The sequence below is a fragment of the Barbatula barbatula genome (assembly GCF_947034865.1).
Source record: "Barbatula barbatula genome assembly, chromosome: 19".
NCBI classification, from domain to species: domain Eukaryota; kingdom Metazoa; phylum Chordata; class Actinopteri; order Cypriniformes; family Nemacheilidae; genus Barbatula; species Barbatula barbatula.
The window spans coordinates 12796559-12814601 of record NC_136782.1 but is presented as its reverse complement, the minus strand read 5'-3'; the positions used below and the strand labels follow the sequence as shown (position 1 = coordinate 12814601).

At 38.8% G+C, this 18043-nt stretch overlaps 1 protein-coding gene across 1 annotated transcript; it reads right to left on the bottom strand.

The window, feature by feature from the left end:
• Positions 1–945: 945 nt before the first annotated feature.
• Positions 946–14669, bottom strand: oafa (OAF homolog a). Its single transcript, XM_079481193.1, has 4 exons — positions 13879–14669; positions 3976–4110; positions 3315–3495; positions 946–2952 (listed from the first exon to the last, which is right to left on the bottom strand). The coding sequence occupies exons 1-4, from the start codon at positions 14107–14109 to the stop codon at positions 2684–2686; spliced, it is 816 nt and encodes a 271-aa protein (XP_079337319.1). The 5' UTR covers positions 14110–14669; the 3' UTR covers positions 946–2683.
• Between the last annotated feature and the right edge of the window lie 3374 nt (positions 14670–18043).

The window sequence follows — 18043 nt, the reverse complement described above, 5'->3', positions numbered from 1 at the left end:
ATGGACCGCGCAAGAGACAACACACGGTAATCGCGATGGGGGAAATCGCATTCTAAAGGATTTAATAGTTATAATGGAAAACATTTTTTTATTTAATTGAAACTACAGTATTGTGTTCTGTGTGGGTCTCCACTGTTGGTGGAGTTTATATGGTGGATAGGAACCATTGTAACATTAAATCCTGCTGGAATAAGATCCAAATTCACAACATAAAGAAATATTGTAACGGTTATAATGGAAAACAATGTTTTCTACATTAATTACTTTATGGAGCTTTTTATTTAATGTTACAGTTATCATATATACCTCTGTTACTTGAGACTGCTTAGGCTATTATTAGTGTAAGTATTTTTGCTGAGAAATTATTTGGTTTAATTTTTCACAAAAGTGAGATCAATTTCATATCTTTTTTAAGTTGCCATTAAAATGTTTTGCCTAATGTTAAGGCAAAGAAATTCAAAAATATTCTTTATGACATCACAAAGCTCTGTGAAATCAGTCACTGCTTTGTGTTTTGCGGTTACACCAGCTTAATAGTGAAAAACTCAATAGCTCTGAACAAATTGATTATTGTGTTCGGGGAAGAAAACAAGCTTGCAGCCTGTCTTTGAGGAGGCCAGAGCTCGGTGCTCCTAAGCAAAGAGGCGTAAAGTGGAGGCCACAAACAACAGCCAAGTGGCTTCTTTACAAACGCCTGGCAGGGATGAGGTTCCTATGGAAATAGATGAACCAGAGAAGGACGACTTTTAAGACTGTCATCCCATCATCTTCACAACACTTCTCAGATAGTCTTCACGAGCCTGAGCCATTCTGCAAGTGCCCAGAAATCAAGCTAGATAATTCCAAAGCCATTTTTGAGGAAGGAAATGTCTTCTGAGCATAAGAAAGATGTCTGCCAAAGCAGAAAAAAATATCTAAGCACCAGAAAAATGTCTAAGCACAAAAACACTTATGTTGTATGATAATTGTTTAACATCATGTTTTTAAATGTCATTATACACATTCTTTTAAATACAGTGTGTGTGAAGATTGTGTCAGCCACTGTACTAAAAGCAGACAGTTGTATTAAAAGAACTGCTTTTAAAAGAGGTTATACACTTTGCCGAAGGAGGTTTATTCAAAAGTTCTTCATATTATGCTCATAGTCATTTTCGTAGGAAAATAGTTTGAGACTTTATTCAAACCAGCTTTATCTTTTCAAAGAAAACGTAAACACTGAATCATCAAGGCACTTAGATTCCAGACAATAGCTGTTGGCTAGGGTGGTTTCAGGTGAGCTTGGGTAAGGGGTAATCTCAAACAACACTTTTATCAAATAATAACACAAACTCTTCCAAAACAAAACAATAAACAAATCTGTATAAACATTTTAGTACCATAAACTACAACGGAGTCAACTGTGGCATGTTACAAGTGAACATTCTGATAGTAAGAAAAGGAAGACATGTGTTGAAGGTAAATGAAGATGATAAAACCAGTTTTTGACAATCATGATGGGCGCATTCCGTGGACTTGGTCCTGTTTAATGAGCAACTTCTGAAGCTGAAAAATCTTAAGACATTTAATACCACAAAAAAAGGATTTCCTTAAAATAGGACATAGGTTCCCGCTCTGTTGAGACAGGTTAAGACTGAGTGACCGTAATATTGAGTAACCAGTAGATGGCGGTGTAGGGTGCACAGTAACAAAGATCTCAGGACTTCAGTTAGTAGATGACTGCTGCCTCTATTGCCTTTCATTCTGGTTGTCAGGACATACCCTCATCTGACTTTGTTACTTTAGTTCCTTGTGTTATTTTACCAGTGTCGACTGTTTCCAGCAAGTGAGTGTGTCATGCATCTTATTCACATGCAAAATGTGACTTTCGACAGCAACATATTGCAAGCAGAGCTAAACCAAAAGGTACTTGAATGATACTGTTATAATACCATATGATCCATTGAACCCTCATATACACACAATCCAACATTATTGTTGTCAGCATTAAGACTTGAGGTGATTGAATTCACGTGACTGCATCTGTCTGAATTACAAGGAAGACTGAGTGAATCAACAAATAGTGTTATATATCTGTACCAACATAAATCAAATGTGTATGTCCGCCGCAAACCTAAAACCTTGACTTGAAATGTAACCCATTCGGAACATAGTATCAGCATACAAGAAAATAATAAAAATGAAAATGTGCACGGTGCTTAAGGATCTTCAATAATTTCCCACTGCAAAATAAATAATACCAGTTTCTGAAAAAAGAAAGATTGCCAACCTGACGCAAGCTGAATTGAAGACAACAGCTTGTTTTATACCGACAATTTTTTCTTAAACTTTATACTGACAATTTTTTCTTAAACTTGCTGCATTTCACAAATCAATGCATCTATACGATACTCATTCCACAAGACCAGGATGAGAGCTTTAAATACTACTGACCAACTGAAATGCATCAGCCAAATAGAACAATGACTGTTCCCCAAAAATAAAAGATCTGGCAGACTGGTCTAAAGATTTAAAATCAGACCACGGCGCTGCTCAGATGCTGTAAAGTCCAGCTTTAATCACAGCTCCGCACACACCCATCCAAAGAAAAGTTATTTCAACATCTCTGTAGGCACATGAGTCTGAAGGCTTGGAGGTGAACAAACCCCATGTCAAATTAACAGTTTTTCTGGTTTCTCTTATTTCTCTAGGTTTCTTCCTCCCATAGGCACAGCTGTTTGTGGGGCACATAGTATGTAAAATGGTAGCCCTTGCTGCAGCTTTTAATGCCGCATTTATAAGGACTGCCCCTGCCGGAGGTGTCCCTGTTGCGACAGTATTTTAGCAGGCAGGGGTACCACTCCAGTCTGAGGTTGTAGCTGCAGGAACAAGGCTGCCAAAGGTCCTTCACCGTCCCACAGCTTGGTAGGCCAGGCACTTCTATTGCTAAGGGCTCGAACATGGAGCCTTCCACACCTGCAGGACAGCAGAATCATAATCACAGTTCACAAGCAGTAGGGCGGTAAGCTATGTAGGTCAGTTGGACGAATGTAGAGGTTCCAATTAAAACTTTGATCATCTGTACTGGTTACAATACATTTAGGTGTTTAACAGATGTAGCAGATGTTCTTTCCCTAATCTGATGTGAAACAGAGTTGGATAGACTCTGACAATTTATTGTAGTCATAACTACTAATGGCTAAAGATGATTTTTAAGATGAAGCTCAACTCCATACTTAACAAGTAAGAACACTATGTCAGCGATTTATATATATATATACACACAAGTATGCTGGGTTGGGTTGAATATAATTGAGGGATACAGAAAGCATGCTTGCCTTTTTCCAGCCAGTGTTTGACGTCAGCCTCACGCGTGTACACTGCCTCCCGGGCAACGCTGCAGATGTTGTGGATGTGGGTGCTCAGCTGCCATGTTCGTGTCAAGTTGACCGCGAAGTTCATGGTCAGCATCTCCGTGCTCCTCTTCTCTTCTGCTATGCGGATGGCTTGGGGATTTTTCTTATAAAACAAAAAGAAGGTTTTAGGTTTAGGTACACTGTAAAAAAGTCATCCGAGTCATCTTAAAATAAAAGGAAACTTTTCTTGAGTTTACAAACAGGGACTGAAGTCCTCCGAACTCCAAAAACATATGCTAAAATCATGCATTGTCAGAACATAGTTATTTTTACATACTGAAAAACAGAACTAAATATTTTTTGTTGGCTGAACATAAATGGAGCAGATAGACTGATTGTTGAAACTGATAGTTCACCCAAAGATTTTAATTCTGTCATCATTTACTCATCCTCTTGTCATTTCAAACTTTTTTGACTATGTTTTGAAGAATGTTTGTATCCGTAAAACATCCCACTGCTGCGTTACGTCATTTCCCGTCTGAACCTTACATCCTGCATCTGCTCCCTCCGACCTTTTCACCCAAATGATTTGTCTCCTAGCCCACCGCAAGCCTCCGAGGGGCTGTGAGTTCAGTGAACTGACCTGTCGTAGTCTGGCCATGGACTCGCTGGGGATGATCTCATTGTGGTTGAGGCGTGTGATGAAACAGAGTGCCTGGTACTGGCTCTGCCCTCTCTCAAGCTCTCCAAGGATCAGCGCCCGAAAGATCTTCACATCCTGTGAGGAAGACATGCAGTCATTACTCAACTATGCCACATCTCCATAAAGACACATACTATATTAGACCATGAGAAATATCCTGCCCAAGCTCAAGTCTTAAATTTGGCTTCTTGTGTGGCTTCCAGCATTGTATTCTTCACATGCCTTTTAGCATTGAAAATTCAGACACCGACCTTAAAGCATACAGTGACATCGTAATTAGAAGATTTTATAGCCCCGAACAACAGATAGACACCATAGGGTTCCTCATAGCAACCAGACCAGGACCCTGGCACCGGCCCCGTGCCTATAAAGACTTCCATGTAAAGGCATTATGAGAAACCCCGGAGGGAAGAGCAAGGCCACAGACCTGTCTACCCATTCATCAGTTACTCTTGCATCCCCATGGCTCTGCCAACAAAACACGCAAACACATTCTCCCAATTCCCTCCTCTGTTTTTCACAGTGATGTCTCAAGAACAGAACCGGGTGCAAGCTTGGAGATTTTCTGGGACAACCAAAACAAACAAGCCCAAGCTGTATTTGTTTGCTCTGGAGCTCTCATCCCAATTCTGTATCTAGAACCTTCAATCTGGTTTCAAGAGTTGGTAAACCCCCAAACTCATGGAGATGGAGTCTCACTGAGCCTATGGTGGATAAACAGCCAAGAATCAATCACCTCTTCACATGAAGCTCGTGTTTTGCAGATATTGTACAGTTTCTGTTTTGGAAAATACATACAGGTAAATACATACAGAAGGAGACATTTTTAGATTTTTTTTATAGTCAAGTTTACAAAAAAACTGTAAAACAATCATTTTTGTTTCGTTCTGTGAACTACTAACAATATGTATACCAAATTTCAAATAAAAATATATAGTTTCGATTTACATTTATTTGTAGAAAATGAAAACCTCTAGAAACATGTCAAAATGATCCAGAATGCGGCGGCAAGAGTGTTCTTCAACGAACCAAAGAGAGCGCATGTAACTCCGCTCTTCATCAGGTTACACTAGCTCCCTGTTGCCGCCCGCATAAAGTTCAAAGCTATGCTCCTGGCCTACAAGACCAACACGGGGTCTGCACCATCGTATCTCCACTCGCTAATGCAGATCTATGTTCCTGCCAGATCACTGCGGTCTGCAAAGGAACAACGACTAGTGGTACCATCCCAAAAAGGAAAAAGTCACTCTCCCGTACCTTCACTGGATCTGTTCCACTTTGATGGAATGATCTGCCTGCTGCTATAAGATCAGCAGACTCGATTGCCATCTTTAAAAAACGCCTTAAAACGCATCTCTTCCGTCAACACGTCGCTGATTGATTTATCCTAATTCTTTTCCCTTTCCTTTTTCCAAAAAAACAAACAAACAATTAACCTCACTATTCTTAGCTTTGTATACTGTGCTAGGCTTTAATAGTTTGATGCACTTATGTATTTTCCTCATCTGTAAGTCGCTTTGGATAAAAGCGTCTGCCAAATGACTAAATGTAAACGTAAAATAGCAGAAAATATGCTCTTAAATAAATCGAAATTTGTATATGAACTTGTTTTCTTTGGTGTTGTATTGCTTAAAAGTGATTATGTATTTAGGAAAAGTTTTATGTGATAACCTCGATTTTCATCAGTTTTCATGTGTCTTGTCATGTTGCCAGTCTTTCACATTTTGTTGAAAGTCAACAGACATTGGACTGGATGTCCAAAATACATCTAGAAATGCTGATTTAATTGGTCTCAATTTTTCCCAGGCTGTTTCAGATTACTTCAAAAAGATATTGTATTTTCACATTGTTACACATCATTTACTTTAACTTTTATTAAATAGAATAACTTGGGGGTGATTTTTTTCAATCTTTCTGCCAACCCTTCGGGTAAAATAACAGCTTCCCTGCTTGAATCCATCACATAACGCTGGCATCCAAACAATAGAAACCCTGTCAAATCAAACACAAAGCCCACACAAAATCCAAACTCTTGCAGAAAGACACACATTTCTGCAGAAAAAGATGTTTAGGATGTTTTTATGTTTAGGAAGATTTTTCAGACTTTTACAATGTTTACTGTACTTCATTTTCTTCCACATTCGCACAACTCCAGAGAAAACATAACAAGAGCATTGTTACAAAGTCTTCCTTCAGTTGGGTGAGGTGAACGATCAAAGATTTGAGCAGACGACATTGCAAGGCCATGTGAAGGTGATTAAATCACATCAACCATAAACCAGCAGTGGAAGCTGACCCGGCAGAATTAGCGCATGGGTGACAGAACAATCAGTAAACATGAGCAGGCACTTGTTATTTCAAGCTTGGCCACTATAGGACCTCCCAGTCGACAGGCAGGCGGCTTGGTTTAAGAAAGAGAAAGAGAGGGGGACTGCTCCAGGCACTCATTTTAATTATAGGGAAGTGTTGGCGTCACTCTTTTGCAACCACCTTGCTGACAGTTAGGAGAAACCCAAGCGTAAGAAAAAATACAGGCTGGGTTACCTTTTCCATCAATGTCATTTTGCACAAGTAAAACATCCGCACCTGCTGACGTACAGCAACCGCACTAAACTTTATCAAGCTTGAGTCGATATCAGTAGTCCAGACAATAAACCGCTCTTTATTGTCAGTCGTCCTTTGCCAATTTCCTCTTTCCTTATCTGCAGTGTATACAATTATTGCTTTTCACTCTCCCGAGCACCTCTGGGGTCCTGTTACAATTCTCTGGTTGACCCCCTCCGTGTAGGACATGCCAAAGCCAGGTTAGCCAGTAAACAATTCAGTCATGAAGAACCTCGTCTCACCTCTCTGAATTTTCATTCTTATTAGAATAGCAAACACAGGTTAGTACAGTACAAACTCACCTATGTACTGTACTCCACACGCCTGCATCCACTGAACAGAGCGAAAATAAACCTTTTAGAGACTAAACATAATTCTGGCACAAAAGAGATTATTTTGACAGTATGGTATGAAAGCTAAGCAAACATCAGCTTCTGTTCCCGGTCTGCCTTTCTACAGCAGGATCACGGCGTGTTTGTTTGGAACATGCTGACGTCCAGCGGCTTTAACATTCAGTGCCACTATCAGAAAGTTTGGCACTTCACTTACAACTCCACTACTTATTCCAAAATATCCCATCATGCATTGCGTGCAGATTTATTATCTGTACTTAGGTACAAAAAGAAATAGATAAAAGTTCACCGTTGGCTGCACTTTCACACTTGTTTCGGTGATATGATTGAAGGGCTGATACTGAAAATGACCATAGTCAACACTGATTTATAGCCTGATTCAATGCAATACATCATAACATCACAATTCTGAAGAAACACAACATAAACAAATATTATCTGAGAGCCAATAGTGATCAGGCGCATTCCTTAATGTAACTAATCAAAATAATAAATCTCACATCTGACTGTATGATGTATGACATGTAAATTTAAACACATCATCAGTTGAATGTGAACCAACACCCCTTAAAGGCACAGTTCACCCAAACAATTTTAATTCTGTCATTATTTACTCACCACCAAGTTGTTGTATTTTTTATATTTTATTTTAAATTTTTAACTATCCTTTTAACTGTGCTAACATCATTGTGTTTTCTGTGGTTATTTTATTCTGAAGGTTTGGGCTCTTGGATTCTTAACCACTAAACAGCGGAGCATCCCAACTTTATATTTGTTTGTGTCTCAAACATAATTTTTTTGTTTTTATTAAGTGGTCAGCAGAGACCAAGCACAACAAACTGACAAAAGCTAGCTTTTTTATGATTCTGCCAAATAAATCAATGTCATTGGTGTACTAGTGTTATGTTACATGCAATGCCAACTAAATTTGCTTTGTTATCCCACATTAAAGATGTTTATGTTTGAAAGTGCTTGCTTCTTTTGCAAATACACCACAAGGATTTTTTATAAGAGGCCTGTTTGCAATATCCTGCACATGTTTCCATTAATATAAACATTATCAATCACTCTTTAGCAAACACGCTTTCATCAGCAAATTACTTGCACTGAAAATCAACAACAACCAGCCGTAAAACCGCTGGAAATTTGAATATTGCAAAAGGAAGTGAGTACAGAAAGCAATGTAGCAGTCATTTCAGTTCATTTCCCTAACCGAGAACAGAGGCTCGTTATCTGTACATTAAGAATTAACTGATAAGATTTTTATATTAAATTGGAATTAAATAAAAAAAATACATGCTGAATCTCGTTTTGAATGCTGCGTCCTCCAGAGGTCGCGTTTGTCGGCCTCATACGCCTTCCAAGCGACATCCGGAGGACTTGGACTTCGAAATGAGACACAGCTACAGTTGACGAGGGTCTGTGACACGTTAAAAATACAAACATTTCCACAGATTTATTTGAACATGCAAACATAGCATAAGGAATTGATCAACAACAGCACCTGCATCCACATATCATCACATTTTCATGACACAGCGGTGTTTTGGACAATGGAGAAAAACCTAAACAATATAAATCCAAAGCATAAAATAAACAGGCAAGAAAATAACTTAGTTAAGTTTTTTCATCAAATAAAAATGCAGGCCTACCGCAATCCAAAGCTTGGCTAGTTTTTATTTAATAAAGCAACATGTTTACTACATGTTGTGGGGACAGCCTGGAGCCTGTTGACAGATAGACCCAAGGCAGAAAACAACCTTTCATAGACACGGATGTCCCGAGAATGCAGAAACAACGCCTCGGGAAGCACATTTCATTTGCTTTCCATCAGCCAGGATTAATATCCATAGAGGCCAAATAAATGTGTTTTAGCTAAACGGATGTAAATCTGATCTGCGATACCCGTGCAAAATACACATTATTTATTACTTATTCATATTTCACATCACGTTTTCTCCTACTTTCCAAATTGATGGGCTGCCCCTGCGAAGCATCCATGAGATAAGTTTATGTTAAGGATAAAGTGATTGAAATCGAAAACCAAATTCCCTTGCAGTAGCTCTCCAATTAGCTTTGCTGAGCTACATTTCGCTGCGGTGTAGACACGCCGGTAATACAGATAATATCACAGCCTGTTTTGCGAGCGCGATTGTCGTACATCTACATTTAAAACAACGAACTTGAGCTTGAGCAAGGCTGCCAGTGACGCACTCCGTTTGGAGGAGTAAAGCCTTGACAAATGTGGCCTCAACAATCAGATGAATTACACTTGTTCAGTTTCGTCAAGTGGTTTGCGTGATTGGATTTAAATCTGTCACAAAAATGTTTTGGATGACGTTTGTAAAATTATGTAAATATACTTATGTCGTTCAAACCCAAGACATGACTAAAAGTCATAAAATTCCCATTTTGATCTTACTGGGTCTTAAACATTTTTTTCACATGCAAAAAGTAGGTAAACCATCATAGAAACCAAATGACAGGGTTGTTTGGACAACATTTTAGGTTCAACAACATCAACATCCACTGATACACACTCCTTATTACAATTAACATGATATATACTGCTTTTCGTACATGACGTCCTAAGTAAGCAAAGTCACTACAAGACACTACATACGATAGGGCAGTGGTGGCCTAATGGTTAAAGTTGCCAGTTCGATCCTCAGGGCCGGCAGGTAACGACTGAGGTGTCCTAGAGCAAGGCACCATACCCCTACTTGCTCCACGGGCGCTGCAGTGATAGCGGCCCACTGCTCCGGGTGTGCGTGTGTTCACGACTTGCTGTGCGTGTGTTCACTACTCTCTGGATGGGTTAAATGCAGAGGTCACATTTCAGGTATGGTTCACCATAACTGACAAATAGGTCACTTTCACTTCATTACATTAAATAATGTTTGTCGAGTTCACAGAAATCAGAATGTAGAAATGAGGGCTTTAACGTTTCTTGTATATAACCAAATGCCCCACTTGTAACCAAACATCCCGTTTAAAGTAAATAGGGGAAATATTCCAAATTAAAACAAACAAGTAAGCCCGGCAAATTGACATCAGGCAGAAGAACAAGGCATGCAATGTATTTTATGCTAAAAATAGCTCATACGAAAATGCCATTGTATATTTATACAATTACCATAATCAGTATTTGGCTGTAATAGGATTACGCCTCCCGGTGTGACGGTGGACATTTTAATTGGTTTTCTATAAAGGCCAGTGAAAAAGCACAGGTGCAGGCCAACATTTAGCCTTTCGCTCTAATGAACAGCAACCTCACACAAAAGAGTACCAGAAAAGCAGAGGCTTTGAAAAATACCCCAGTTAGAGGAATGTGAGATCTTGCACACCTGCCTTTCCAGCAGGCAAAATAACAAGCAAAAATAAATAAAGTTTGCTAATAAAAACTACAGAGTATATCTGTTTTGGTGACTTCCTAAAGTAGATTTCCTTTGAATATGACACCAAAATCTAAATAGCATGGCAAAAAATAGAGACACTTGGGTGAAATGGTAACAAAAGGCCACTTCTTCGAAAGCCTGCCTGTGTGTGACCTATGACTTCCACTTGTCATGTAGCTAACTTGAGCTTCTCCGCAAGACAGCAGGGACAACTTCACCCTCTTACAGCTGTCTGATTGTAGATACTGCAGCTCTGATGTTATAAACTTAACAATACTCCACAAGATCATGACGTTACATGCAACACGCTGTTTACTTTTTCCACAACTGTCGTAACACTAACAAAACAAGTATCTTGAGCAGCACAATGGCTCATTGTAATAAAAAAGAAATCAAGAACGTAACACATATTCTTCCTCATAGTCTACTGAACCAAAAATATAAACGTCAATGTTTCAACGTTAAACAAGAAGACACAGCGAGAGACATCAGAGAGTGAGATAAGACTCCAGGGAGGCTTGATAAAGTTCCTTTTTTAACTAAAAGGGTACATATTCTATTTCCATGAATATACGCCTCAGCAATAAAACAGGGACAAAATTATGCAACCCCACACTGTACAGTGTCTTGTATTGGGAAGTTGCACTCAGGGAGAACTGATGTAACCCAAGCTTGATTCATGTGGCAATGAATCAAACAGACCAGACGTTATTTATTCTCTTGAGGACGTTAAGACATGCTGCTTTGCACGTCGTGAAAGACAGATATCAAAATATGTGGATAGTTGACAGATATATCAGACTAATCACTAATAAATGTGTCCTATTAGTGTGGCATAGCAAAGATTTTGAAAACAAACTAATATTTTAAATTATTAATAATAATAATATAATTGTGATGATCATTTACACTCTTCTATAAGTCAAACTGATGACATTAAGACAAATTTAGTGATTTTCTGATGATCTGCATTCTAGGATTCCAAATCCAAATTGCAACATTTACATTGACATGTATTTATATATGCCAGAGTATAAATATAAACAGTGCATTCTAGATAATCTTATGAATTTTTCGGAATATACTGAAGCGGAGCAGTAGGAAAGCTGCTTTTATTGTTTAGCACAAACTTCTAAAAAAAATGTGGGAAAGAAAACCGAACATACTTTTCTTACAGTCACTGCTGAAATGCCAGTCTGGATCAACTGACTTCAAAAACAGTTAAAATGTATTTGCATAACCGTGTCTGCCAAGCCTCCCTGTGGGAAAACAGACAGAGTACTCTTCCTTTGCAGCAGTGTTTAAAGGGTCCACTTAACTACTGAATTCTGGGTTAAATAAAGACATCACCTGGTAGCCGAGAGGCTGTCAGATATTGCCTACCTGGAGCCAACTAAATGAATACGAAAGAGTAACCTTAACATGGATTAATTTGAAAATGGTCATAACAAACTGTAATGTGTAACTGTAAACTGAGAATAATTTTTAGTCTGTTTTTAAAATGAGCCACTGGCTCGCTGTGTTCATCATATTTCTCTGAAGAGTCAACAAATGACTTACTAAATAGTGCTCTCTGAATATTAAACCGCTCACTGTGTGCACAATGGGTGTGGTCTTTCATTCGAATGGACATGAGTGTTTTAAAGGTCTATTGTGCCACACTGATTCCTAAGAGTGGTTCAGACATGTGTGGCGTAGAGTTAAGGTCACATCAATCCCACGTAACTCAGTGGGCCATTTCTCAAAACAGGTTGGACCGCCCGAGTTAAAGTGGGCAGGTTTACACACTTGAATGCCGTTCAAGCACACAGCACACAAACTGGATATGAGGACATAAAGACAGACAAGTTCCCACAAGTGACAAACGACATAAATTCAGAGGGAAAATACCACTCAGAATGAGTTGATCAACTTTAAGTCATAGACAAAAACATCCTACAGCAAGCCACAATTTCCCTAACAGTTTGATTAATTATGGGAAGGTTTCCAGCTAAACTTACGGGGTGATAACATTTCAAAGTAAAGAGGAAGTCTGGCCTGGTGCCAAGCAGGTCACAGATATCCCAACAGGGAGATGAGCATTAAAGCCGACCGCTATGCTCCTCAGTTGGCAGGGTACGAGCTGAAATAAATTCATCTTCTTCACTGCAAATGCTGCCCATGGGCATAGACAGAGTGCTGAGAAACACAATACAACAAGAAAGTCAACGCCGCGAATTAAGAGAAGAGCAACATTCATTCAACATTAATGCAAGCATATTATCACACGCCTTCTTCCCCTAAACAGTTACCACTGTTTTCTGAGAAACGGAAACTGAGTTAAGAGGCAGACCAACCTTATACAACCAACGCTTTAAAGCAGTCCACTTTGTGTTTTTAATTTGGATGTGTCTGGTTCCTTCATTACAAAAAAGCCACAAGCATGATCTCATTTTCGTTCCAGATATGCAGGATAAATCGCATCTGATTCCCATCCAAACCAGAACCCAGCTGTGACCAAACAGCACTTGTTGAAAGACGAGTCAACTGTTTCCAACTTTATAACACAAAATCCTATAAACTGTATAAAAGTATGTCTGTAAACTTTCTCTAATCTAGAAAAGCTCTGTTATGATGTTCTGGTTAACCCATCTGGAAATATAAAAATGTATAAAGAAAATAATACTCCTCATCTGATCTCTACACTTTGCCATGGTCTGAATTTCTTATTTTCTTTCCAAAAATGTAAAAAGAAGGCATACATTAACTAAATAATAGAAAACACATTTTTGGTTTGGTACATTTAGAACCTGGTAAGTAGGTGCCAGCGTGACGTAATTGACAAATATTCTTCGATATAAATGAATATTTATCTTTTATAGCCTCAGCAGTGCATGCGGTAAATCCCGGAAGGCAGCTGGAAGTCAGCGCTCACTGAACCCATCATAAATCCCTGAGATACGAGGAAACTTAGATGGGAACCACATGTTAAAAGGAATGGAGACAAGCCTGCCAGTAGAGCTGATAAAAAGAGGAAAGGAAAGTTCAGGAATTTCCTAATGTGATTCAATCCTCCACGCTGACCACGGCTGAGCTGGATGTAGAGGTCTGCTGATGTGATTGAATGGACAGTCACATCAGGACAGTAATAACATTAATCCCGATGGCATGATCACCACTTCCACAATCTGTGGATGTCTATCACCTTTTGAGGTTCATTTGTCTCGTATAATGAAAAAAATCGAACTACTTCTGATTCTCAGATCACCAAAGAGCCATGATAACCAGAATAATGACCCGAAAAGTCATAAAACTATGAATGTTTTAAAGGTTATTCAAATGTAACCAGGTTCGATCGTCAGGGAACACAGACTAGTAATGTTCACCATACTGTAAATGATACAGTTATCTATCATTCAATATAATGAAAGAAGTATAATGAAGTTATTAACCATGTTTAACGGGACGATGTGACAAGCGAAATACAACGAGAATTGAACCCGGCTTACCTGCTTGAAATCGGCCACAAACGTGATAAGAGTCCCATCTCCCTGTTTGAACTCCACACTGATAGAGTCCTTCTCTCCGTCCGCCTCCAGAACCTCGTCTGCGATCTGTCCATCGGCCAAACGAACTTTCACCTTCAGCTCCGAGCTAGACCCCAAACTTACCGACAACGCGAGCAGCCAAACGAACGCAGTTAACCGAACTGAACCCGATGAAATCCACCTCGCCAACATTCCAGATTATCCCAAAACCCAAAGTCCGAGCTCGCAAGGCGCTGGATGAACAGTCCGGCGGTTATAATGTAGCCTTGATGCGGCTCGACTCATTCCTCAAGACTCTTCGGATAGACTCGCAGCGGGTGCGCGTTTAACTCACACGTCCACTTCATCCGTATTTTTTGGAGGCTTGATAAAGTGTGTTAAAAACGTGTATAGGCTTCTCGCGTTTGGTGAATAAGCATGGAGCAGGAGAGCAGCGTCGCACACGGGTCAATCTGATGTTTTCAGTCGTCTCGCGCCTCTCACTGGGGGAACTTTGATTTGTGAGCTCGCGCACATTCGTCCTCGTGCCATTGACGTTGGCGCTGACTCAGGACGCTGCGCTTTACACTCTGACTTCAAAGTTAGTTTCTGTTTTCCTCATCGGGAGATTTTGTTCTCCACTAGTATTGCGGATTCGTCACTTCCTTCGTTATTCAAAGTGCAGCAGTCCAGCAGCCTCCAAAGTTTAGCTTGCAGCGCTCGAACACTCTTAAAGGCGCAGCGTCCTCTCAAATATCACCCAATGGGCGTCTGGGTAAAACACAAGCCTATCTCTGCTTACGTTATGTACTGAAACGGCAAACATTTGCATTTCTGTATCCTACTGTGTAATTTATTATAAAAAAGTTTGGAAAAACTCAACTTTATTGAAAAAAAGAACATTTTACGGTCGTGATCTATTCTAGACCACATGGAACTTGTACTTATTATACAAAAGCAGTTTGTTCCAAAATGATTTCCTTTTTTAAATCACTTTAAGGTTTGAACATGTGAGTTAATGAAAATATTGATTTGTACAGATTTCTGATTTGACTGATAGTGTGAAGCTGTAGGCCTATATCAAATATTTTGTGAAGATATTACAGCCGTGGCTCGGCCAAGCTCTTATTTCCTGTTGATGCATTTCTTTCTGGGTGGCCCAAGTGTATGTGACCTCCCCAGAAGGCACATCACCGCTGACCACATGAATTGGAGATCTTCACTGGAGGAGAAAGCAAACAGAAAGCTAAAGGGCCTGCGTAAACACTGTCAGGACACTGGTCAATACGGGGGATAGATTGTAGGGAAGTTCAGGTAAACACACGGCAGGCGAAACTCAAGCATTTACGACTCTGGGGGAGGTAAAAGAGATGACAAAAATTTCCATTTGACCAGCTGTTTCTGCAGATGTGGTTGGTTTGCTTTGCCTTGCCTTTTAACCAACTTTAAGACACAGTTTTTATAAATTTGCACATTTTTGTTAAGTATTTAACCAATTCAACATTGTTTTCCGAACAATTTGTTTAAAACTGATTCTTTCTTTAGAGTTAGAAGAAATTAGAAGTTTCTTATGAAATTGATATTTAGTAGTACAAAGTGCCATTTGGCGCCGTTTGGTAAGGTTTGTAATTGTGTATATATATACTTACGTAAATCATTAACAAGACATTTAATAATTTAACCAGAGGCATACTTTACACACACAACACTGTCTACTTAAGAGCAGAAAATAAACTTTGAAGCTGTCTGAACTTTGTCGTATCTGATACTAATACTTGTGGTTTCTTTGATTATGTGATCATTCATCACATAAGACTCAACATTGTGCTTACATGGTTATCAACTAATGTTGATTGCGGTCCACTGATGTATTGTAACATTTATTTGAAATGTTGACTGGACTTAAAGAAGATTGGGGATTTGAAACATTGCCAACTTTTATGATCAAAGCTGCAGCCACATCATACCCGAAATGTGCTTTAAAATATTGAATGCTGTATTTCTTTTTTGAATTCTTCTACTGCATGACATTGCGCACATTGCCGTTGATCCTGATGTTGTTGCGTGCCAGGGATTCGAGGTATATAGCCGTGAGTGTGTGGTTTGTTGTCTCAATACGTAACGCAATGAAAGAAATACGATGAGCATGACATGCAGCGACGAGTCCCTGTTTTCGTTCAACTGTAATCATCATCATTCCCCATTCAGGTCTTTTCTCCAGTCTGTGTAATTCCTATTGCTTAACATGTAGAACATTGTGTCATCATAGGGAAGGTCATGGGTTCATTGCCCAGGATACAAACAAAGTAATAAATTGTGTTTTTGAATGCACTGCAGCTGTAAACGTTTATGCTGCAGTTATGTAGCTAGTTGCCAGTAAATTACTGTAGATTTATATTTATTGGCAACAATTTGTTCAAAGATAAATTAATATTTTTACAGCTAACAGCCTCAAATTTTGGTTCCCAGAATGCTTTGCGCGAGGCTGTTATAGTGTTTTTCTCTAGGGATATAGACTTGTTAACGTTTAATAATCATTTATTTTTTAACAAACTGTTGCCAGTAAATTACATAAATGTAAATCTACAATGTTACTGCCAAACTGCTGTCTACAGAATACAGAATTTTGTTACAGTGTACAATTGTCAGCCAGTTGCATAAATGTGAATAAGGGCTTGTGGAGGCATAGCTCCCGTAATGAGGATACACTAATGATCCATTCAACGCATCGGCAGGTGTATCCATTCAACCTGAATAGCCCGATACATTATCCCTGTGGTGTTTCAATGAAAAACAAAATAAAGATAAAGCACCCGTTTCCGTTTCTTTCAATGCAACAATAAAAGTTCTTTCTTAAGGAAACATCCTTTAAGTTTTCTTATGTGACTTGAACTTTGAGTAGCTTATTTATGTGGAGTTTAGGTTAAACCTATGCTTGAGTCTAAAGATCCCTTATGGAGAATTCCAGTATTTAAAGAATTGTGTTGAAATAGCCTCCTGCACAGAGGATTTACACCACAAAGATTTTTGTGGCAAGTCAGGAAGGTTTACAGTCTGATAAACCTTCCTTAGACTACTTACAAAAGATGAGGATTGTAACAAGAATGCATTTGTGTTGCTTAATGTGTACTAAGTGTGATTGAACAGTTTACAGAAAAAAAGGTCATTGTTTGTTAATGGACTGAGACATGACTTTCAGTGGAGGGGAAGATAACAGAAGGAGCTTGACAGATATTAAGAAAACAATGTGAATAGAAAATTTAGGAATTGATTCGGTATTTTGCAACAAATTATTTTAGTCTTCATGAGTTTCATAGTTAAACATAAACAACAACAACAAAAAAACGCGACCAACACTAAATAAATTCCTGTATAAAATAATCATTTCTCGCAGCCAGGCCATAAAAAAACGTGTAAAATCAAACTATAAATTATGTTTTTCAATTTTTTCTTACAAATAAGCAGGGTTTTTCTGTTATTTTACTGTAAAAAATTATGCTAAAAACAAAACCAAATTGCTGGGGCGCCAGAAAAATAAATGTAATGTTTTCATGTTTTTCATGTAAATTTGCAGGATTATTTTTACCGTTGTTTTACCATATACGTAAAGCAATACATCATTTGTTTACATTGTATGTGAAAAATCTGTACAAAATTAAAACAGTACATTGATTTACAGTGAGTTGTCATTGTGAGGGCTTAACGTGGAATAATTCTTCTCTCCTCTTAAAAGCATATCTTTCTGCTTTTTCACCCAGAAAATGTTTTAGACAGATTGTTTCCTGGTGATAAACCTATCATGTATATGGTTATTTACTATTGAGTACTATTATCATTGAGCGAACATGATTCAAGAAGCCCTGACTAGAAATAGGGTGGATTGGATTCAGTTGATTTCTTTTCAGAAACTGTGTGGATGTGATCTGATTTCTGGAACTTAATCAGTATTCCAGAAGAACACACAGTTGGGGGAAGTGGGACAATACGTTTGCTGTATTTATATTAAAAGCCCTCTTGGCTGGAAGTGCTTGCACGTGGTGGAAATATCCGTCAATGCAGCGTTCAGGTCTGCGGATCCAACATGGATTGAGCGGTATCCCCTTACATGTGTGCTTCTGTAAGAACACTTCACTCTGAGGAGTGCAGG